The sequence below is a fragment of the Anser brachyrhynchus genome (genome assembly GCF_964034855.1).
Source record: "Anser brachyrhynchus genome assembly, chromosome: 3".
NCBI lineage: Eukaryota > Metazoa > Chordata > Aves > Anseriformes > Anatidae > Anser > Anser brachyrhynchus.
Genome location: NC_137696.1, coordinates 92,707,309 through 92,732,653, shown reverse-complemented (window position 1 = coordinate 92,732,653; position 25,345 = coordinate 92,707,309). Strand labels below are relative to the sequence as shown.

Sequence of the window (25,345 nt, the reverse complement as noted above, 5' to 3'; positions counted from 1 at the left end):
ACTTTCTTTAACTTAGGTTGTACGATAAGGAGTAGGTGTACAATTTTTAAAGCATATATTGAGTCAGCAGTTCTTCTGCCTCAACACAGTGCGAAGGAATGATAGGATTAAACTACAATCAAAGAGAGGGGAAGTAAAATGCTCCTTAATCCTTAGACTTAATTGCTTGGCTGTACATTAAGGTAGTTCTGTGCTCTTAATGGTATATGATTGTTTTTTATTTGCAGGTTCCCTGATGTATTTAAATGAAGCCACTCTCCTTCACAATATCAAAGTTCGGTACAGTAAGGACAGAATTTATGTAAGTATTATCTGTCATGTCAACTAATCTGACAATAAATGTCCTTTCAAAACACACAAAACAACAACAAAAACAATATTATTTTTCCTCTATCACAGAAAATTAGCAGGAATGGTACTATCAGAAAGTTAGGAGGTTTTTAGGTATTTTTTGCTACCTTGCTTGAGACTTGAATCAAATTGATGCTTGCTAATTTTTTTATCAGGCAGAGCAATAGATTTTTCTCTCCTTGACTGCTCAGTTGCAACTACAGCACAGCATTTCTATCACAAAGGTCTGTTCCTGTAGGGAACTTACCTCACCAGTGGAGTAGCTTTTAACAAAGTGGTTCTTTCTTCATTATTTTTGAACGAAGCAAACAGGTGCCGTCTCTGACACCTCCTAGCTCAGATGTCCATCTTAATCTTTTATATTGCTATCAAATTGCCTAATTGTACTTAATGAATTCTGACTAAATTACATTTTGTCCTTGCCATCTGCCCTGACACTGACAGCTGTGAAACAGAAGAAAGATAAGAATTTTCTTTCTTATTTTTTTTATAGAAAGCTGGCTAGTGATAATACAAAATAATTCTACACAATTTCTAAGCGTCAGTGTTTAAATAATCAACTTTTGTGTTAACCTACGGTTCTAAAATGAATTGATTTAGAGTTATACCCTTTTATATTAACATAAAAAAGTATAGTTATTTTCCTTTGTTGCAGTTAACTTTACATAGCTATAAATTCTTTATAGGCTCAAGATCAAGCACCAGCTTTAAAATAAATAAATAAAAATGGTGATTCGAATGCTGTCCTGGAAAAATAATAATAAAACACACATGCACACAAAAACCCCAATGCAATAAAATAAATTCTGAAACTGAACTGATCATGAGGGAGGACAGTATTTAGTTTCACAAACCTTTTCTTCATTTTAAACCACTGCTACTAATACGTTGTCCTGTTGTCCTGAGTGGGTATATTTTTCTTTATTTTATGATTAATATTTTTTAGAGCTGGTTAACAACATTTGTATTCTTACTAGGAGGAAAACTAATACTAGAACTTGCAGCTTACGAGGAACTCTGTGCATGAATTTTCCATCAGAGAAATAAGTGATGAAAATAGAAGCATCTAAGAAAATTAATATATTGTGTGTGTCCAATCTTCTGTCAGCATGTCATGATAGCATCCAAAATTCAGTCTTGGGATATGCTTAGTAACAACAAAGCAAATAAGTTATTCAGGCTGAGGGTTTATCTGATTTTCTCCAGACCTTTTCTTGCAAATCTGCTTTTTTCTGTGCTGCAGACTTCTGTTCATCCTTGTATGTGATCTGGCCATTAAAACCAAAATATGAAAGGTTTTTCAGAAATGTTAAGTACAACATATCTTCGATCTTCCTTATTGTATGAAACTTTTTAGTTTTCCTTATTGTCAAAAACTAAAAGGCAAACCTGGTTTGAGATTTTTCTCAAATTCCTTCTCTATTACAGAGCATTTGTATTCTGTATTTCTCACTGTGGAAACAGCCATAGCTAATTTCTCGCAGCTGAATGATTTTATTGCCTGGCTCGAATGTGTTCCCAGTCAGTCCTTCCTGCTGAGTTGCTTCCATTTGATAGTGAAAAATTAATGTCATTGGAGGAGACTGCATTATGCTAGCCAAGAGTTTAGTTTAGAGGAGGAAGTAGTGATGTTTTATCCGTGATCCAGCAACTCATACAATAGGAAATCATTTAAAAGAAGAGGGAGAAAGGTCAAATTCAGGACATGTTCCACAGCTCAGTGGTTAGGAAATTCTCCTGAGAAGCGTTTTTTCACAGAAGTCCTGAGAAGATAATTAGAGGAGCTCTGAAAACATATCCCTTCTTGTACCTATTAGCTAGAGAGAATTTTAATTGTTATACTTCAGCTGTACTCTTCAATAATAATAGAAAATTGCTCTTAACCACTTGGTTGGATACTAGCTAATTGTTTGCTGTTAATTGTTTTCTTCACAGACATACGTAGCCAACATTCTCATTGCAGTGAATCCATATTTTGATATACCCAAGTTTTATTCTTCAGATACTATTAAAAAGTACCAGGGTAGATCACTTGGGACGTTGCCACCACATGTTTTTGCTATTGGTATGTATTGAGTCTGGGTTTTGTCGTTTACAGAACAAGCATTAAGTACTTTGCAGCTATATGCAAACTGCGGCTCTGTAACTGTAATTCGTTTACTTTAAGCTATTAGCAAATAAAAAGTGATTGCTAAAATTGCAAGTTTTCTCATCCTTGAGAGAATCTGGCAACTTATTATGATTGTTCTGTACCTCCAGTGTTTTATGTCTAAGCAGTTTTAATGTAATTTACAATCATAAAATAAAAAAAAAAAAAACAGATTTTAGAAGTGAAGAATGACAATTAAAACTGGCAAAATATAATGATTTTAATTGGTCTTACATTATATAACCAAATCACACATCTGCTGTTTCTTTTTAGATGATTATGTTACAGGCAGAAAATGTTTTTAAATATTATTACTGGGATAAACCTTATTTTAAGTCACTTGGAAAGTAATCATGTTTAAGAAAAAATCTGGAAACTATGAATACAGCATTTGATTGGAATACAGCCTTCTGAGAGTGTTAAACTTCGTTTTGTCATCAAACAATTGTTGAAGTCTAAACAGCTGTTTTTTTCAGTACGTGCTGCATAAAAAAAAATAATAATTAAAATACACAAATGTGTTTCTAAGTGTCCTTGGCTCAGATTTTGCTTGTTACAAAATGCAACTGAAAGTTTCCCTTTAAAAGAACTATTAAAGTAAGATTGATTTTCAGCTGTTTTGTGAATGCATTTAACAGAAGAGATTTATTTTTACGTGGTTGCTTTGTTTTATTTTGTCCTAAAAAGTTGATTAGGTTTCTGTTTCCAAGGACTTTAAGCTCTAATGTGTCAGTGTTGGAGGGTGGGCAGCTATAATATAGTTTAAAGAGAAACTTTACAACTGAGTCTATTGTAACTTAAAGATTTGCTTTTTATTCTTGAAAATGTTAAATTTGCCTGTTTGTATTGTGATTAATTTTTATTTTAATATTCAGGAGAATTGCAAACATAATTTTTGTCATGTTTCATATATTCTTTTATTTAAGCTGATAAAGCATACCGTGATATGAAAGTACTCAAGATGAGTCAGTCCATCATAGTTTCTGGAGAATCAGGAGCTGGCAAGACAGAAAACACTAAATTTGTTTTGAGGTGTGTACTTTTGGACCAAAGTTATTCAGTGAATCTCTTTTGTTGATGTGTTTGTCTGACAAACAGAATTAATTCTAAGGTAATCAATCAGTAACGTAGCATTAAGACCCAATTCAGTAAGTTATCTGTATCCTTCTACATACACTTTAATACAAGAAATTCACAGGGTTAAACATAAATGCTGACATGGTAACATATGGCAATGGCTGCATATTCACAGAAACCATAAATCGGTCGTAGTGACATCATATAGTTATTATGGTTTATGATGCAGTCATTTTGGTATTGTGCATCTGGTACTGTGGTTGATAAAATTTAAATTAGGCACTTTAATTGTGCCTTGCAAGACACACTTGTTTTTGCCGTAACTGTGCATGTGTCTGTTTTCCTGTCTTTGTTTCTTCAGTTTGCTTGAGTATTCATGCTTTTTTACTATTGATTTTTGAGACAGCTGCAGGGATTCCATAATATACTTCTACCCTAATTTGCTGAATAAGTACTGAATAATGAGATTTATCTATTTATTGATGTTCAGGTATGACAGATACTAAATCAAACATCATAAACTATATGGAGGCCATATTGCTGATATATACTAGCCTTTCTTCCTTACATATTTTTAATAGTTTTGACCGTATTTGTGTCATACTTTAACTGCTTTATATCACTCTGAAGCACTGTAACTGGAGAGCACTGCTGCATTAAATTCACCTACAGTACAGGTGGCCTGATTATCTAGGGAAGCACAGTGCAGGCAGTGTGAATGCTTTCCCTTCCCCCCTTATCCTTGTTTCCCTGTGTAAATCTTGAACTCCCTTTTCTCTTGCATCACATATGTATGTTCAGCAGTCATGTTATCTCCCGCATCCCAGGAAGAATTGTCTTGGTTGGTTGTCCGTCCTTTCTACTGTTCTTCTCTTCCCCTGTGCAACCTTTAGCGGAGAGCTGTAGGAGTTGCGGCAAGGTGATGGTAATGATATTTACAGGGGACATCCCAACTGAAGACAGCTCACAACTTTGATCCTGCCAAGAATAAAAAAAAGACCGCAGGCACTGGGAGAGCATCCCCTGAGGAATGTCCTCAAAGGCTGTTATTCTTCTGCTTCTCAGCAAAGGAAGTTTTGATTACATGGCAGGCAAATAGCACCACTGCTGCTGCTCCCCGCCACCCACCCCCACAGAGTCTGTGTACAAAATGTCATTGAGTTTTAAAAACAGGAAGGCTTTTTCCTTGTGTAATCAGAAGGCAAAAGGTACTACTAATACAGCTCTGTTAATGTTTCTAAACTTTTTTTGGAAGGTTCTATTTCAAGAACTGTTTTTAATGTGTCCCAGATTTAGTTGTACATTTCCACAAGGTATGCCCTGTACTCAGGGGAGGTGATGGTGGTGTTTAAAAACCAAACAAAAAACAAAACCACACAAAAACAAAACAAAAAGAAAAAGCTGCACCTTCAAAGAAACTTCTGAATTTGTTTTCAAATCCCTTCTTCAATTGTTAAATTGAACTATACCTTAAATATGTATTGCAATTTCCTATCTCACAACTATGTGTGGACTTTTTATTAACGTTGATGGTTGTGAATGCAGAAGCCATATGCATGGAACTTTAATTCAGGAAATACATATGAAAATTCATGTGTCTATTGAGATTACTAATAAATACAGATAATACAGGAATAGATACACTGCATTTGTATAAAAGTGTAATTGCCATATGCTCATCTAAAAGAAATTTCCAACTTATCCTGAAGTATTGGAAAAAGAATCTGAAGTCTACAAGAATATTTCTGTTATAAAAAAAGAAAGGTCAAATTGTATTTATTTTAGAAGGATGTGGGAACGTGGAACTTATAATCAGTATACCCTCCCTTTAGTAAGTGGTCAGTAAGTATGGTGCCTAGCCCTGTTGAACTGAGGTAACCTGACACATGAAAGATACTTTTATCTTTATTATTTTTATCTTTTTTACAGGTATTTGACAGAGTCCTATGGTACTGGCCAAGACATTGATGATAGAATTGTAGAAGGTATTGTATTTTGTTTAATTTAATTTAAGGTTCCAACTTGTTGTTTTATTTTTTTCAAATTTGAAATGTCATACAATATCAGCTGTGATGAAAACACTATCAGACTTCCTAGGACGGAACGTACCTTGATCTTAAAATATATATATATTTTATTTATGATTTGCTTTACTTTTATTTAATAAGGTGTCATACAATACTTGATCTTGACTTTGAGTTGAATTTCACACGTGTACCCAACATTGGATTTTATGTTGTATGAATCTGCAAGGAGAATATAATATTGTCATTCATACCTGTTACTACCAGGAAGATGTAATTCCTCCTTCTCACCAGAATGTTTCTCTCTTTTTCATTGTGTCTATCTTTATAATAGGTTCCCAAACAAGGTCAGAAGAGAGTGTTTTGTTTGTTTTTGGTCAATCGGTTGAGCATTTTAATGTTGCATGGAATTCCTAATTAACCAGAAAATAAGTTTTTGAGAAAGCATAAATATCTCAAAACCCAAACAACCACTCTAAAAATGCCTGATCTGTCTATAGCTTCTAGTAGATTTATTTCAGGATTTTATTACTTTTATTTTTTCCTAAACCAAAAATTTTTACTTTTGCTTTAAATATTTCTGTTTACATATTTGAGCCATTGATTATTCAAGAGCAGTACTGCAGGCTTTAATCTCTTGTTGCTGAAGGCTTGCTTAAATCAATTTCTCAGTGAAATCTACTGCGTGCTAAATGAACACAGAAAGTGGCCAAGAGCTGGATAATGCCTGATGCAGTATGCCATAAAATTAATTGGTACTTCCAGATATTATGATTAAAGTGTTTTTGTTTTGTTTTTAAATTTAAAACGGCATCCAATGCATGAATTTTAAAGTTTTTTAAGCACAATTTTAATGAGCATGCTTACAGCATCTGTATTAATAGAGGAGCCTTTAACCTATCTGAAGGGCCTCTTGCAATTTCTCTTTATTCATAATCAATTCTTCAAAAATATTAACATTACATAAAGTATCTGGGTACCTGAACAGTTATCAAAGGTGTCTTAATAAGACAGTTATAAAGTCATACTTGCATTTTCATAAGCTTTAAATATGAAAAAATGAAAACCTAGACAAAACAAAAAAGTTAATGCTGATGCCCTGCTAAATAATGCATTATCATCCCTAATTTATCCCACCATTGTAGTTATTCCTTAATATAAAATTTTAATTTTTATAGGAGCAAATTTGTAGATGGTCATCAGTGGAGGTTTAAATCTGAGCTTCTGCTCACTTAGTTTCCAATTAATATTTTTTAGCTAAAAGCGTCAAAATACATTGCAGATATTTTCCTTGGTTTATTGTTAGTACAATTCAGAAAATTGTTTTTCTTTGGTCTTCGGAGGTAGTAAAATGCATTCTTTCGGAAGCCTTGTGTTTTATAACTACTAAACATTTTCAAACTGCCTAAGCTATGCATGATTTATATAAATATAAAACATACATTAGATTGCTGCCACTCTTTCTGTATGGGTTTTCCTTTAAGGTGCTTGAGAACTGCAGCCAGTTAAAAAAAAAAAATAACTCATTCACTTAATTGAGCTAATATGAAAGGGCATTTTAAAGTTGTTTTTGAAATCAACACCCTTTTCTAATACGTATTTTTATTCCCTAATCAATCTAACATGCAGCATGCATGACATTTAAGTGGCATTTTTGTCTGTGGGATAAGTGGGTAGTTTAGATTTTATGAATAACAACTCATTGGGAAATGTCAAATTGTGTATTGTATCATAGAGTTTATGTATTGGTTATTTACCTGCTTGCTGTAGAAGAACATCACTGAATCATTTCTGGTGATTGTCTCTGAATTTCTTAACAGTATTGATTCAAGTAATTTGCAGTCTTATTTATCTAAGCACTTCATTGTAAATTCCACCACAGCATATCCAGTACAATTTGCAAAATTAGTTATTCCTGATAGTTAATACTTTTCCTTCAATTTTCAAACGTTATTCCCAACAAGGTCAGTGGATCATTGATATGTATTTATTCTCTCTTTCATTTTGGTAGTTTATTGATCAAATTTTAACACTTCTTTATTTTTTTTTTAAACAGCAAATCCACTATTGGAAGCCTTTGGAAATGCAAAAACTATTCGCAACAACAATAGTAGTCGTTTTGGGAAATTTGTGGAAATTCACTTCAATGAAAAGGTACTGGAATTTTGATACAGATACGAGTGTCGATTTTCACCATGAAATGGAAATGCTAGATTGGAAGAAGGCTAAATAGACTTACCTATCTTGCATCAAATACCTACTGTCCTTGATTTCCACATATGATTTATCACCTTGAAAGTAAAGTTAAAGACACAGTACTGTGTCATTACTGGAAAATGGTGGGTCAAGTCAATGGGAAAATTGCTTCCATCCATAACTAAAGAATAAAAATTGTTCTCTTCATCACAAGAAGAGGGAAAAGGCACATCTGAAGAATAACTTAATTGCTCTTAAGTATTTATGCATTGCTTTAATGCACAAATAAGCACGAGTTGCATATAATGTATCAACAGATATAAATCGATTTTAATGCTTTAATACTTTATATGAATTACTGATGTTTTTATTTGTTGCTATGAAGTTTTGGGACCTTGCATCTATATCATGTATGTAACAGAAGTCATGGAACACTTTTTTTGTCAGAAAGACTACCCACTGTGTAGCCTTTGACATTTTTCTTTGGGTATATTTTAGCTTCCATAGCTTATATATTTGCATATAGAATTGCTGCTTGTGGGTGTGAAGTAGGCCCTTGTAGGTGCAATGCATGAGCTTGGGGAAAGCTACAGTGAAGGTAACAGTTTCTTTTTTCAGATTTATATATATTAGATATAGATATGTTTTAATCTTTGGAGCAGCATCTGTTGAAAGAGCCAGGTCAGACAATTTTAAATTGAAAAACTCTGAATCTCGAGTAAACTAAAAACATTCAGATAATCAGAAAAATATTTCTTCTTCCTAGAACTCCGTGGTTGGTGGATTTGTATCACATTATCTTCTGGAGAAATCTAGGATCTGTGTGCAAGGCAAAGAAGAGAGGAATTATCATATCTTTTACAGGCTTTGTGCTGGTGCTCCAGAAGACATTAGGGAAAAACTGTATCTAAGTTCTCCTGACAGCTTTAGGGTGAGTATTGGAGTCAGTGTTTGTAAAGCTTTTCATTATTGCCATATCTGCATTTCTCTCGTAGATCTTATTAAAATACCTGTTACCTTTGACAAACTCTTTTCTGTAACAAAATTCAGAAAATAACTTCTTTTGTTAAATCTATTTGATCTAGACATAAGGCTCTCTGCCATATTATCTTTATTGGAAGATTTCCTGTACTTGCCCTCTGTGTTTTTAAAATTAAAGAATCTTTGCTTTTTCCAAAAATATACTGTTGCATACCCAGCTGCTAGTAATTTTGTTATGGTCTCTTCTTGATGTGTAAAGTGTAAATTTTTTGACTGTGATCCAACTGTTCTGTGGGTAACCCATTATTAAATCTGAAAAACTGCATTTATTTCTTCCTTTTCTAACTGTGCATTTAGGAGGACCTGGGAATTTTGTCCTGCAATTCTGTCCTTTATTTTTACCTCACACTTCGTACCAGGGATCAAACTGCAGTGACAGGGTGGTTGTGCTTTTCTTTTCTCAGTCTATATGCTTTCACATCACTTCTCTTTCCTACGCTGTTGCATCTTGTTCCTGTCTTTCTCTACTGTCTAGATTTGTCATTAGTACTTCTCCAATTTGGAGTTTCTCTCATTCCTCTCTTCATCTGACAGGAGTCTCTGTCGTTCTTGGTCACTCCAGGTTACATGATGAGACTTGACACTCCCTTCGGCTGAAAGCTTACACTTTTATCTCCATTTGACCTGAAGCCCATGCTCAATGTTTCCTGCCAGGATCACTACTTCTGTTCATTAAGCATGCTTCTGTTTCTTAAGTTTTATATCTGCTAATTTATTCTTTCCCTAGAACTACTTATTTTTTTCCTGAGTTTTGGCTTCTTTCAACAACCTGTTACTGGTCCAGTCACTCAAGCCATGGAGTAGCCAATAAAATATAAATACAGTCAGTGTTGAATGTAATACTTTTGACCATACCTAAATGAAAATGAACTCAAAATAAACTGGGAGGAAATAAGATGTGAATTATTGTACATCTTTAAAAATGTTAGCTTAATGTTCAGTGGCAGGGAAAAAGCAGAGTAGGATTTTAGGAGTTACTAGGAAAGTAAATGAGAGTGAAATGGTGTGTTATACGATTATATTTGTAAATAGGGTGCAGAGTTTTATCATCTCAGCTCAAAAAGGAATAGTAAAATCCTGGGGTGAAATGCAGGTCACGGCTAAAGATAAAGCATTGGTAGTATGGACCTTTTAATTCAGTCCAGTGTGGCTCTTCTTACGACTTCTGATTTGTTTACTGCCTTCCCTTCTTCTCCTCATGCTTTATTTCTGACATTTTTTCCCTTTTGTGAGATCATGTGGTTTTGCCTGATAACCCTGATTGTGTGTTATGTTTCCAGTAGAAATCCCACAAGCAGGCTGGCTTTCTGTGCTACCATTAAGCTTTTGCATTCTTTTCCTCCCATCTTTCCACTAAACAGTTTTACTACTGCAATTTAACTTTTAACTTTTTTTTGCTGCTTTCCTTCTTTCTCCTCCATTTCCCTTGCTTCAGATTTCACTGAATAGTTTTCAAAAACAATTGACAAATGATGCAATTTCCTATCGCTTTCTTGTCCTTCTTGTCAGTCAAAATCTTTTCTTTACTTTGTTTTCTATATTTGTGTGAGTTACTCCAACCCTATTTCCCGTATTTTTAAATTGTCACTTAATTCTCAATGTTCCACACCTCTCATTGCAGTGTTGTGATTTAAATCGGCAGGCAGCTCAGCACCACACAGCTGCTTGCTCTCTCTCCCCAGAGATGGGGGAAAGAACTGGGGAGGTAAAAGTGCAAGAACTCATGGGCTGAGATAGTTTACTAGGCAAAGCAAAAGCTGCACGTGCAAGCAAAGCAAGGAATCCATTTGCTACCTCCCATCGGCAGGCAGGAGTTCAGCCACTTCCAGCACATCAGGGCTCATCATGGGTGGTGGTTCCTTGGGAAGACAAATGCCATCACTCCCAGTGGTCCCCCCTTCCTCCTTCTTTACCCCAGTTTTATTGCTGTGCACGACACCTCCTGGTGCGGGCCATCCCTTTGGCCAGCCTGGGCCAGCTGCCCTGGCTGTGTCCCCTCCCAGCTCCTGGTGCACCCCCAGCTCCTCGCTGGCAGGGCAGCACAAGGAGAGGAAAGTCCTTGGCTCTTTGTAGGCACTGCTCTGCAACAACTAAAACATCGGTGTGTTATCACCACTATTTTCATCACAAGTTCAAAACATAGCATCATACAAACATCTACAAAGAAAATTATCTCTATCCCAGCCAAAACCATGGCATGCAGTCATTTTTTTTTTCTTGCTGAACTAATACGGTTGTACTTGCTGAACTAATACGGTTGTACAACTTTTTTCTCATTGTTTTCCTGATTGTTCTTTTCCTTTCCTATTAAAGCAGGCTTCTGTTTTCCCACTTGGGGTCCTTCTAAGCCTTCTCTCATTTTAGACTGTCATCACCAATTTTACTAGTAAGGGGAAGACTTCAGTCACTCATTCCCGCACTTTTCTTATTCATACATAATTTACATATCTATGTATATTAAAAGGATATATATATATATATCCTTTTGAGAAACACACTTGAGCTGTAAGTATCTACAAACATCATTTTGTGCTTTGTTGACTTGTGTCGATAAGAAAAACATTGGCAAATCAAATCCTACTGGTAGATACTTCGTTAGTTGTTTGCTGGAGTTCTGTCATTTGTCTCCATCTCTCCATTGTCTCTTGCTTTATGCTTGGCTTGGACTCTCGGTGATGCAGAACTCTGGGCATTTCTAAAGCACACAGAGCAAATTGCTGCCTAGGGCTTGTAAGGGTTTTGTAACGCAAACCTGGAAAGCATGTGGAATTACAGACATAAATTAACTGACTGTCATCTGTGTAGACTTCCTTTTTCTTAAGTGAGGCGAGGAGCACTGCTAACAAAGCATTATGCTACCGTGTTAAGTGTTTTTGCTGGTGTTTTTCTACTACTTCATTTTCTCAATAAAACTTGTTGCACTGTGCTTATCTGTTACTTTACCCTATATCTTTCACACTCACTTTCATCAGAATTTAGTACAGTCTTGGAAGCCGTAAAGATACAACATTCCTACTACTTTTGTACAAAGCAGTGGTTATCAAGGTGAGACCTATGTTAGCTGTGGGCACGGCAGCTGCACACCAGTCACTAAACAGGTTGCTGCTGCCTTTTCAGCCGGCCAGGTCTGTGCCTGCATGCTGATGAGCTCGGGTGCAGAGCTGCAATTCTGTACAGTACACATCATGCAATTCTCTTGTGGTATCCAGATGTCTTGCTCCCTAAAAGCCAAAGCTTTCTTCTTTACTGTCCAACTATTACACGCATTATTCTTTTGTATGTTTTAAATCTAAAATCTCGAGCAGATTTTCAAAGATGTATTTTTATTGCATAGTCACTGCTCCATTAAAAATTATTTCTTGCAGCTCCCAGATTGTTAATTCTGTAACTGGATACGTCATGTGCTCACTCTCGGGAATTTTTTTTCATCGAAGCTCTGCTCATGAGGGTACATACAATTGTGGATGTCAAAATTATAACCTGCTTAAAATCAGGCTAGTGCAGTGCAGTACTGAACAACACGAGTGCCTGCACAGAAGGCACTCACTGTGCCTGTTGCATTTACAAAGAGCTTACAGTGACACCTGCCTTGTCACACTATCATATCATTTTTGGACTTCTGCTGTAAGGATTATTTTTTCTGTGCTCTTCACTCATTTGCTGCTTCAGGTTTTTGTCATAAAATATGGCTCTAAGTAATAATGCTTGTTTCACCTTTTTACCACATTATTTCTTGAGTATGTATCTGTCTTGTGTTAATTACTGAGGAAATACAATCTATCAGGCTTCTAACCATAGATGGAGATATTGTGCTAACTAGCATTTGGTGTTTGATCAATGTGTAGATGTCAATGTTAATCTTTTGGAGGCCTGTCAAGAAAAACTTTCAGGAAAAGATTTTATTCTCAAATAAGTTGTTCAGAAAAATCCATCCCTAGGGGTGCAGTTTTACATTTGTTCTATTTTGCCACTTTCCTTGTGGCTTTTAGCTTATCAAGTCCAAGTCCAAGTTAGAGACAGCGTGGGCCTTAAGACTCGTGTGTTTTGCTCAATGCCTGGTTTCTCTTAACTCTATTAACTTGAAAATAGGACCATCTCAGATCTAAGACGGTTCTCATTTTTCACAGAAGTGAAACGACATTAAAAAGCAAAGGATAACAAAGCTCTCTTCTTCTGCCAGTTCCCCTGCCTGACCTTGACTTAAGCGATCCCTTGTAATCTCCTCCCTGTGCGTTTGGCTGTCTCGGTGTTGGCCATGCTTGCTCTGGGCACGTGAACCTAGACAACTGCATTGGCTTCACCTGCCTGAACTGTCTGAATTTCAGCAGTGCCAAAGGGGGCTACCTCTCCCTTAGTTTGCCCTTTCCCTGCAGTTCCCTTAGGGAAGTGTGAATTTACGAGGCAAAAAGACTATAAGGAGTTGCAGGTTCCTCTTCTCGACTCTCCTCTGAACACAGCCACACAAGAACATGAAGCCCTGGTTGCTCATATTTTGGGTTCCCCTGCAGGACTTTTCAGAGATTCAGAGTCATTAGGTAATCCTCTGCTGAGCCTTGTTGGTCCAGGTGGCTTTGACTGCACCACATGGCTTTGAAGGTAAACTTGCACAGTAAATCTGCACCTGGACTATAGCTGATGGATATGAGAAGCTGAATTTTTTCACATCTTGATTTCCAAAAGAGAATTCAGGTTGCCTTATGTTTTGATATTTTTTTTTAAATTGTGTATATAAATTTTAATCAAAGTGTAGAATTAACTGCATGTGTCTAGCTGCAAAATTCTTTGTATATGGGCAGACCAAGAAATCAGTTCAGTTTCTTTAGACAAAGAGCTCTCACCATGATTTTGGACAGAGTTCTTATTTTCAGCTGAACAAAACAGAAAAGAGAAGTTGATGTGATGATCCTATTTTACTGGAGGTGTCAGTCATCATCTGAATGCTTGATCTGTCCCCTTTACTATACAATTTGAGATGAATATCAAAAGCCAGGTTCCGAATTAGGCTTCTGCTTGTACCAGGTTATAAGCTTTTAAGACTGTTCAAGGTTTTTATTATGCTATGTCTCTGATTGCTTATAGAAATATATCACTGGTGAGGAAAAAAACAACCATACAAGTACATTATAGATAGTACCACAATTTCTTTGATCCTATCTCTCTCACCACCTCACAACACTGTCTAAGGCTTCTATATTGCAGAAAACATAAATGTTATTCTGAATTTTATCTGATGTTATGTACAGCTTGGTGGGGTAAAATTTGGTATTACAAATTGGCCATAAAATGTATTTTCTTGATTCCTGATTTTAGTTGTCTTTTATGTAATGTAGTAAGTTTAGTAGAGTTAAACAAAGAAAAGATGGTGAGACTTAACAAAATGAATATCCCATTTTGTCAAAAACTACTTCAATTGTCAAAATTGAAAAGCTTTCAATAGAAGTTTGTTACAGTTGCACTTCTCTGTTTTTTTTTTAAATATTATGAAAAAATATAAAAACTTTTTCAAGGAATGAATTCTGAATACCTGTAGTATTGTTATTATGTTATAGAAACAAGCTATGTAAAGTGAGCATTAAATAATAGCGTAAGTTTCTCTCACTTCTGCCTTTTAAGTGTGCATTTTTTCTGTTTTTATTGTTGCAGTATTTAAATCGGGGCTGTACCAGGTACTTTGCTAACAAAGAAACAGACAAGCAGATTTTGCAAAATCGCAAGAGTCCTGAGGTATGTTTTGTATCTTCAGTTAGTTTGTATTAACTAATGCAGAGAGCATTGAAAATGATTACAGTTTTGCAATGTGGAATGAAATGTTCATTTTACACATCTTTATAGGTCTAAATAGTTACTGGTAAGGGTTTTGGAATTCAGTCCTAAAAATATATTTTGATGTGCATCTTAAAATTCCAAGTGGAACACTATATAAAATTGTTTCCTTTTCATTCTTGTAACACTTAATGATTCAGAATGTCTTCTGTGGAAAACAAAAAAAATCAAGACTTTTTGTCATTTTCTTTTTAAATTTTAATAGTGTTAGGAATACGTCAGAAGCAGTAGTTTTCTTCCAAAGCTGTTTTGACTGTCTGGATTTTTGAAGTGATGTTCCAAACTGTTTTCTAAAATATTAGCACAACTTTACTTCCAGAACAAGTAAATCTCCCTTCCTCTGACTTACACCAGAAAGTGGCATTTCCTGGAGGCAAGTGGAACTTCAGAACATTTTTTTCCTCTTGTTCCATCTCCTGTTACATTTTTTTAATAAAGCATTATCAGAATTTATATCCTTAAGCCTTTGAGCTTGTTTGCCTGAGGACACTTCAAGAAATTAATATGAATTGATAGTATATCTGTATTGGAAGTTGTTTAAACACTTCATTATAATTCCACTCTAATCTCTAATAGAATTTTCATCTATTCATACCTAAAGGAAGAATTTTTCATTTGTATAGCTGGAAGATCTCTCTTTGCTTAAAGAAACCCATACTTACGATTCAATAGCATGGCAAGTTACATGAGGAATAATATTAAGACAAGTTGACTCAAGAGCTTCTCTCCCCCAATGATGATCTTTTACTTTAGAGAACTTGGGTTTGGGATTGTACGTAGCTTGTGCGTAGTTGTGAAGGACAGTAGAGATGCTTCATTGGAAAGTCCACTCCCAGGTTTCTAATGTTGTAATATGGAGCCCATAATGCCAGTTTCCTTGTCTTGAATGTAAGTTCTTTTATGTAATCAGGGATGATGGAGAGAGAGATATGGAAGTATTGATTTGATAATACTGTAAGGCAGAAGGCTGTTAGATACTTAACTCTTTAAGTGTATAGGCTAAGAGATATTTGGGAGATTTTGCCTCAGTTTGCCTAATTTGCCTTAAATGAAGATGTGTAGTGAAGTTGGCCATTTATGTAGGCATAAAGTATCAGCATTCACTTATTCTTGCTACTCAAAGATGTGGTCACTGATGTGATTTACAATCTGGTGTTCTGTCATAAAATATGTCTCTAAAGGACTTAATTTGGCAGAAATGTTTCTCTAAAACTACAGCATGCTGAAAGAGTAATTCTGAAAATGTGTTGGACATTAAATAGTGGAACATATGCCATAATATATTTATATTGCAGCCATGTCAATTTGAAGGAGCAATAGAGGTTCAAATTTCAATGAAGTAAAAATCTAATCTAGTCACTTAAACAGGAAATACATTGTTCAGTTCAAATACATTGTTCATTTTTTAAAATCAGGTATTAATATTTGCTCTGTCATTATAATGAAAATATTGATTGTTTATTTTAATAAAAATAGCCGGAATAGTCAATTAATACTTAAATTATTTTTGTGTTTTCCTTATCAGGAAGATGAGGTGATCATTTTACATAATTAAAACATGTAGTTTAATTTTATTGATGTGTTTAAATGTTGTGTGAAGTGAATTTTTCAGATGCATGTGGTGTTTTGTTTTGATAGAATTGTTAGCTTATTTGATGTTAATGAGGCTTCTACTTAAATGAGTAATTCTTAGTTGAAAACATTTTAAAGTAATTGTAAAAGCCCGAATCAATCTATGCATGTTCAGTTAGTCTTTTGATTGCATGCAGATGTTTCACTACTATTTATAACAGTTATTAAAATGACTTTTGATGTATTTAAAATAGGAAATTCTGTCAGCAAAATGTTAAATTGATATATTGTAATCTAGCTGCTATTCTTTTAGCCAGTAGAATATTGGCAAACAATTTTACTGTTTCTTTGTCACCAGCAAATGTTAACAAGCATATTCCTTTATGTAAGTCTGTGTGGATACTCATAGGGAATATGCTTCCAATTCTAATTTGTCCTGTACTCCTTTCCCATGGCCTGTCAAAGCCATTCTGTTATCCTATTACAAGGACCCCAGTGGTCTTTCAATTGCTGGAGGCTAGAAATACTCCTTGGTATATGTATCTCTAAAGCTTCTTTAGCCAAACTTTTCCCTTTCCATTGTTGACCATCCTGTGCTCTCCTGTCCTAAGCTGTCAAACTCTCCAAGTTCTGCTTTCTGAAAGTAGGTTGCAGTTTTAAGGGTCATGCTCCGAAGTATAAACAAAACAAATCAGGATTCTTCCAAAGCCTGTATTATATGAAAAGCTCTATCTCTTTCTACTTAGTTTGAGTTTTGCATGCTTTTTATACTTTTTGTTATGGTATTCTTGCCTGGAAATAATTGTTTACATTTATTTTTAAAATAAATCACTGATCTTTTCGTTGTTGTTTTTTCATCTTGTTGTTTTATAGTATCTTAAGGCAGGTTCCTTGAAGGACCCACTCTTAGATGATCATGGAGATTTCAACAGAATGTGCACAGCAATGAAGAAGATTGGACTGGATGATGCAGAAAAACTTGATCTTTTTAGAGTAGTGGCTGGTGTCCTTCACCTTGGAAATATTGATTTTGAGGAAGCTGGGAGCACTTCAGGTTAGAAGAAACAAATTGATTTCTGTAAAAAATACTGAAAATGTCTCTTGATTATTACTTTTCATGTGAATTACTGCTTTAGAACACTCCCTTATATTGAAGGGTAATTCAGCCTTTAATCGCCCCATTTTGCAGTCAAGTTTACTTACTTGTTTTAAAGTTGTAATTTATATGCTCTGAAAGCAAAAAGACTCTCACTGAAATTGTTCGAGAAATTGTTAATGTGAATTTAAATATAAAGAGACATCTTGTTTCTCAAAACTACTTGAATTTTAGTAACAACAAAAAAATCGAACTTCTTGATAATGTCATGAAAACGTCTTGAAATTAGAAACTCCATCTGTAGTGAAAGGCGGTATGTTCTTTGGCTTCCCAAAATGTCACATTAAGTATTTTCAAGAGATGAAGAAAAATTGCAGTAAGTTTTTTGGTACATGTAAACTTAATGATTTTAAGATGTTAGCTCACAAGAGGAGTTGGTACGAGTGTAGCTGGTACTTACTAGCAGAATGCACGGGAAGGCTGGTGAAGGGGAATCAGCATTTTGGGAATAGTTGTTTTTGCCTTACTACTAAAATCAGCCTTTGTAAGTTGAGGAGTGTTGTCCATAGATTACTAAAGAATTAAGAAACTCCTGGTCTGGACTTACTACAAAGATGACTATGGGAGAAAAAATAGTCATTCAGATCTTCATCTGTCATTGCAAGATAAAATGAGATCAGTTCCTCTTAGTCTTACTTCATGCACATATAGCTGTTGCCAAACCTGGTAAAATTTTTTAAAAGGGCGTATCAAAGAACATTTTAAAAGGTGTTTTGAATGAAGAATTAAATGAATATTAGCCTCTTAGATTCAGTGGCTCCTCATCCAAGCACAGAATCACCACAGAAACCTTCAGGTGGGAAGGGTTGTCAGGAGGTCTCTTGTCCAACATTTCCTGGTCAAGGCAGGGCCAACACTGAATTCAAACCAAATAGTTTAGGGTTGTTCATAGGGATGGGAAAAACTTCAAAGAGAAGACTCTACAACTTCTCTGGGAAACTTGTTCCACTGCCTAATTATTGTCACAGTGAAGCTGTCATATCAGAACCTCCCCAGTTTCAATTTTTGATCTTGCCATCTTCATGAAGATGACTGAAAATAAGAGGACAATGAGGGTAGAGAAGGTTAGTGGCTTCATGGCTTGGTAGTAAGCTGGCAGAGAGCTTCTGTACTTAGGCCTTCAGTGAGGTGAGAGTTTGGGGTTGACAAAGATAAAGACAAGGTGGACATAGTGAAAAAGATGTAAATGTGAGCGGAGAAGGAATTTTAGGAGGCCAGCAAACAAGGAGAAGGGGAACTACAAGTGGTATGGAAAGTCACAGGTGAGAGAAGGGAAGCAGACACCCTTTTTAACACCAGAACAGTTATTTACATTGTTGAAATTCCAACCCATATTTCCTGGAGTCAAGTCTTACATTTTTTAAATGGTCATTGCAAATTCATGCATTATTCTGCACTCACCTTGTAAGTGTGCACCCAGGGTGTTCATTCAAACTGCTCCAGGAAGTACACTTCTGTACCAGACACCCTTTAAAGTTTTGTTGCTGCTTCAAATATCCAGGAAACACCAAACAAGAGCAGACTGCAATAAGTTTGATGGTGTTTTCAGAGCTTCCAAAATCAATCCACATAAGTCTTCTGAGCACTCCTCCTCACTTCTTTCATTTGGCGTCAGCGCAGAGTTAAGGAACTCAAGCAATGTTTGACTAGCAGGACCAAGTGCACCTTCCACCTCTTTATCTAGGAAATTGTTCATCTCGTATGTGTGACAGTTGGGAGGCAGCTGTGCCAGGCACTTCTGTGCATAGCAGGGAAGTCTGGAGGATTACAGGAACATCGGCATCCGGCAGCTTGCATCGCTGCAGTTAGTTACTAGGTGTTAGCAATGTTTTTTGCTACTTCTGTATTTTGGGATGGTTCTTCCATTCAAAAGCAGGTTAGCTTGTGAACAATGTATGCGTAGAACAATGTTCTAAAAATACAGATTTTTTGAGGCATAGCTTTTTTTTTTTTTTTTGAGAATTAAGTCTTTATCACAGCTGTAGTCATATTTAGTCATTTCATTAGTCACATCTTTAATCTGTGAATACATTTCTAGATGCTAACTTCCATTCTTCTGAAGCTGCTGTGCCAAGATTATTGCAGTTCATTATTTCCTAGGATTTTACATAAAAATTGCAAACCCGCAGCTGTTTCATTAACATTAGGAAGTACGCCTTAAAGCAGATTGTTTTGGTATGCCTATGAAATGGGACCATTTAAAGGCAAAACCTATCAATTATAGGTTAGTTGGCATTCTTTGTGGAAATGTGGGAACTTTTGAGTGATATGGAGTCAGAATTTCAAGATCTATATAAAAAAAAAAAAGGAAAGGATTTAAAAGTGATTAGGAATACACTGCAGAGTGGCAAAACATTGCTAGTGGTGCCGTGTATTTCAACATCGTCAAAAAAACAGAAAATCGGGTAACATCCTTCAGTCACCTCACGCTTCTGACCAAACACTGAAAACGCTTTAAAAACGCGTGCGACACGCTGAGGGGGGCGGCGGGGCAGGGGCTGAGGGGGCCGAAGGGCGGCGGTTACGGCGGTTGGGCGGCGGTTACGGCGGTTGGGCGGCGGTTACGGCGGTTGGGCGGCGGTTACGGCGGTTGGGCGGCGCGGTAACGGCTGTGGCGGTTGCTCGGCAGGGGGCTGCACGCTGAAGGCGCGGAGCCAGACGGCGCTGGAGTGCTGCGCGGCGCTGCTGGGGCTGGACGAGGACGACCTGCGCGGCAGCCTGACCACGCGCGTCATGCTCACCACGGCGGGGGGCGCCAAAGGCACGGTCATCAAGTGAGTGAGCCCCCGCCGCGCCTCAGCGCCGCAGTAACAGGCAGTCAGCCTGTTAAATACCTAATCTACACAGAAAACGATCTACGTTACCAGATTTAACAAATACACCGTTTTGAGGGATGTTTTACAAAAGCATTTCTGAAGATACTTGGGCGCATCTCTTGTAAGGGGGGCTTCACAGCGGTCCCATGAGTGTGATGTGCTCCTGTGGTATTTAGGTCTGAGATGCTCTAATTGGGGGTAGGAGAGAGCCCCCATCATGCACCTACCTGTGTCCACCCTTCTTAAGTGTCAGGGCGATTGTTTTCCCTGTGTGTCACATCGAAGTCTGCTGAAATCGAGTTCCAGCTCAAAAAAAAAAAAGAACAGCAATCCAGAAATGTGCTGCTGCTTGCTGTCGGTGAACAAGCGTTTAACCTTAACTGTGAAGTTAATGTAATTTCACAGAAACATATAAAATAATGAAACAAGATAAGACTTGTTTGTTTTTTTTTTTTTATAGCTAGACAGAATGAACCACTATTGAAGTAAATAGCAGCCTTAAAAAAAAAAAAAAGAGTAATTGTCCCTTTTTTAAATTCGCTTACATTTCGACAAGAAGCTATTATCAATGTAACTTCCTAGGTGATTTTTTTCTATCTGCACATGGAGAACAAATAATCACAAAGAATGTGTTTAGACATGGGTAGTGATGATAACGTTTCAATACCATGACGATTACGACTTTTCTGAAACTGATCTTCATGAAAACTGTCAATTTCACTACAGTTTCCATTTTTTTATGAAAAAACTCTGCTTGCACCACAGATTTTCTGTTAGTCTAATCCATCTTGATAGGGATGCTGGATGCTAGCTAAACTGCACACAACTGAATTGTATGTTTTAAAGTTTGGTTTTCTAACACTGTCTACTTGATATATGTTGTATTTTTTTCTGCAGTTGAGGAAAACTTATCAAACTAAATTTGGGCTAAACAGTTTTGAACAAATTAAAAGCTCTGTGTTTAGCTGAATGCATTGATTTTTTAATTAGGAAACTAATTACCATCCACTCACTGGAAGAACGCACAGGAGCTTCATATTGATTGTAGGGAAACAATCAGATTGTTTTGGGTTTACTGAATCAGAAATGTAGCTTAGTGCATGTTTTACCGGAAAGTTTAATATATGAAAGCCATCATTAATTAACTGTATTAATGTGGCTTATGTAAGTTCCTTGCATATTTTATCTCTTGAAATTTCCTCCTGTTATTTAAACAGATACTTCATGCTATAAAACAGAAATTGTTGTTAACAGTTCATAAGCTTGTGGACTTGTAAACTGGTTACATCAGTTACAGCTGACTGATGTAACCTTGGTATATACCGTCAGTGGGTCCAGTAAAAGTGACGAGTGTGAGTTAATACACCTAGGTTATGTCAAATTTATGAGGGGGAAAATTGGTCTTTGAGCACTTGAGAGCGTTGGCTGTTTCAGTCCTCAAAGGGTAGAATAGATTTGGAGTAATGAAGGTTTCCAGTGGTCAAGAGCTGTGCAAGAGAAGTAATCTTCATCATAAATTATAAGAAAACAGGGGTGGTGGGAATACTGTTCAGTGCCCACTGCCTGATCTCCAGGGTGCAACTGATCTTCCTGGCTGCGTTTGGGCACAGTAAACCATTGGTGACAACCTTCACTGTTTGGATGTCATGTCTTCTAGGGGAACACAGCAGCTCTTCTGAAGTAATTCATATTCAGGAAGAGTCTTAAGTTTAGCATGGGTACAGGCTGTTCTGGTAAATACATTACTGAATCATGAGGTTTATTTCTAGATAGAGGAAAAAAATAGATTTTTTTTGGTGGTTTGCCTTTTTCTATACTTGGAAAGAAGAGACGTGCAAGAGTTAAAACTTAATAGTGATTACCACTGAAAAAGTTGCAGTTGCAAATGATAAGTAAAACAGCAAGGTCTTTGATACGTTAATCCAGCAGAAACTTTGTCAGTATAATGGATGAAGTTAGAGCAGACAACTATATATCCTACAGGACAGATGGAACTCACATTATTAACACATGGTGGAATGAGATTTACAGGTTTTGAAAGTTTGTAACTTTTTTTTTTTACTTAATTCAGCTTGTGATCCACTGTAACTGCTGATGCATTTACATTTTTGATTTCTCCTAAGTATATTACCGCACTTTTTTTTTTTTTTTTTTAACCAAAATCTGCCTTGTGGATTTTTAGATCATGTCTTCAGTTTGTAAAAATAGTTTATGTTAATCGTGTTTATGAGATTTCCTGCTTTTGTTCTTAGTTCAGTATTGTCAGACTGTTTTTATGAACATACTCATGATTTCTCCGTCCGGATTAGTGAAAGTGTTAACTAGAAGCAGAAGGGTTTTGAACAAAACACGTCCGTGTCAGATTCAGCTGGCACCCAGCTGGAAGTGCTCTCTGTGAACTATTGACTCAGTCTCTGAGAATAGATTGGTTTTGGCTTTTGTATGCGTAACATGGAGATAAACTGTGTCTGTATAGTTTTCTTTTGAGAATGTTTGGTGAGACGTATCAAGTCCTAAAACAAAGGCACATGGATGGTGCTTCCCTTTCACCACTTCTCAAGTGACCCTGTCAAGCAAGGTTTCTCAACAAGTCATCTCAAACTGATTCTTGGCTTTTTATTATCTGGTTGCATCTGAGATGATTACACATGGTTCTGACCTGCTCTGTTACATATTCATATATATAATTTTTGCTACAGCTTCAAGTTCACCTTGGAATATGACTGTAAAGATTTTCTCTTCAGCGTATTTATCTTGATAGTCTGCAAACACAAGTAGCTGTGTTTTTGTGTCAGCAGATCTTACTTTTCCCCAGTGTTTTATTTTGTAGGTGGCAGTAAAGGATTCAGAGGACTCCCTACACCATCTCAAAGGATAAATGCATTAAGCTTCTTTCTCTAGCCTTTTCTGAACTTGTGCAGCTAAAAGCAAACATACGCTAATAAATGCACAATCGTGTCTTCTTCCCATGTGGCTTACTGCATGCACAAGGAAAGTGGGTTGGACTGTTAGTTAGTTATTAAATAGCCACCAGGTTTTGCTATGGCAGGGTGGTTTAGAAACAATCTGATTGCTATTAATATTAGAGTTTTGACAAGTACATTGTTTTGTTTTGTTCCGTCACCCCAAAGAGCTACTCCTTTCTTTCTTTCTTTCTTAGGGACTTTTTGTGTGGAAGCAGATCATGTGAGTTCTAGTAGGTCACAATGAATGAATAGCTCAGCTGAAATCGCTGTGCTCAGAGTATAACAAAGGCTTTGTTCAGCTGGGGACAGTGGAGCCAACAAGGAACAGTAGCAGAGTGATGCTAAATGCTATCTCCAAGGATTTTATTAAATACTAACGTGCAGTGGCCTGCCAGGGAGACTTGACAGCTGCGCTACATTTCTGTGTCCTTTTTAGTCTCCCTCAAAAAACATAATAATCACCTCGTTGGCTGATGTCTTGGCCATGATGTAAAGTGTGTTTACAGAGAGAAATAATGTGTTTGTATTCAAAGTCCAGTACACCTCTTAAACTGTAAATGCACTGTGCTAGCTTCACGCTTTCGAAACACGGAGGCTTTCCGACAGACCTCCATCATCACGAAGTGGATCATTTTACATTGTGAAACATTGAACCGACATCATCTCAAGTCGTCTTCCTACTTTTGAAGTAGCACGTTTTCTACCAAAATGCATTTTTAGTGATAGTACTGAAGTATTTTTTTAGTTAAGTAAACCTTTCATTAGGTAGGGTTATTTCATCCAGGCCATTTTAGCTGTGAAGCAGTAATCAGACTGAAGGAAAGTGGCCTTTGGATATCATTTCACCTGCTCTCTCTCCCCTAACTGTTGACAACTATGGGCAAATTATGGATATTTAATTGTAATTTATGTAGTCTGGGTAAGTAAACTGAATGATGTTAAATATTGGAAAATGTTTGAGGATTGTGTGGAATTTTCCCAGGCCATGAGAGAGCTTTCCCGTAGGCCTCAGACTCTGTGAATCCCTGGGAACTGTACTGAAGAAATTAGTATGAAGACCAAGCAAGGCTTTCTTTGTTACCGCCTTACCAATGGCTAGAAAATTGAAATTCTTCCCTCTTCTTTACGAACAGCTGGTGGATAGAAGAGAGGGGGAGAAGGTGAAATGGAGGAAGGAATTTTTTTTTTTTTTTTTTCTCCTCAGACAAGAAACAGGAGAAGAGAGACCCGGTGAGCAGAGCAGGGGAAAGGAAGATCACAGGAAGGAAAGCCCATGAGAAGGAAGCCACTCATTCTGAGAGGCAGTTCTGTAGCAGCGCTCTTCTGTATCTACTGAGTCAGTGAAACTGCAGCATTGTTTTGTGGTTCTGTGCTTTTTCAGCTGTGCAAAAAGCATTGCTGGGTTACATTTTCTTCCCACAAGTTTCTGCTGCATCCTGTGATAATTTAAAATAGGGCTTTGTGCGGTCCCTGGAATTCTTCTTAGTGATGGTAGAATTTGATAGTTTTAAAGAATAGGGTCATTTTAGTAAGTACATGCTCTAGGAGTATTGTTCCATTTGTCATGTTGTTTAATGTACTTTAAAGAAATGAAAGCATAAATGATTTTAGTGTATTCTATTATGCAATAGGCCTGTGGCTGACACGTGGGCATTAGCATTCTGATCTCTTAAACGTATCAGAATGGAATGTAAACGTATCTTCCTGCTATTTATAAGATAAGATTTCTGTCAGTACTTGTTACCCTAAGATAAGTCAGGAGATCCTTAGTGGAAGACAAGATTGTGTGTTAAAGCTAATTACTATCTAATGTAATCTAGCTGCAGGTGTCCTTAGTGAACAGAGTCTCTGGTTCCCTGACTTATCAGTCACAATAGAAAGTGATCTCCATCAGTCTCACATTTCTGCATCTGGCGTATCATCTTTGAAAAATACAGAAATAGTAATCATGAGGTAGCTTAGTGCTTGGGCATCCTGGGAAGTCGAGGAAATGATGCAACATGGGTAAGCTGCGTAGTGTTAGTTTTCCTTTTCTGATTTGCCAGTTCTTTGTACTCCTGCGTGAAGAAAGCTGCCTGGAGGGGGCGACAGAGCAGTTCTGCGGCCGTGGCACCTTGAACCTCGTACACCTCGTACATGGGGCTTGCTGAACAGTTCAGATGAGTTATTTCTTA

The 25,345-nt window shown here is 36.7% G+C and overlaps 1 protein-coding gene across 8 annotated transcripts in view; it reads left to right on the top strand.

Annotated features, from left to right (window-relative positions):
• The window catches only part of MYO6 (myosin VI), a 106,420-nt gene that overhangs the window by 39,532 nt on the left and 41,543 nt on the right, over window positions 1-25,345 (top strand). For all 8 annotated transcript variants that reach the window (XM_080583754.1, XM_080583751.1, XM_080583752.1 and 5 more), the window contains exons 4-12: window positions 228-301; window positions 2,287-2,416; window positions 3,427-3,532; window positions 5,507-5,562; window positions 7,658-7,755; window positions 8,564-8,728; window positions 14,482-14,562; window positions 17,107-17,287; window positions 20,019-20,163. In XM_080583754.1, the coding sequence (XP_080439880.1) occupies window positions 228-301; window positions 2,287-2,416; window positions 3,427-3,532; window positions 5,507-5,562; window positions 7,658-7,755; window positions 8,564-8,728; window positions 14,482-14,562; window positions 17,107-17,287; window positions 20,019-20,163 (1,036 nt within the window). The remainder of the gene's footprint in view (window positions 1-227; window positions 302-2,286; window positions 2,417-3,426; window positions 3,533-5,506; window positions 5,563-7,657; window positions 7,756-8,563; window positions 8,729-14,481; window positions 14,563-17,106; window positions 17,288-20,018; window positions 20,164-25,345) is intronic.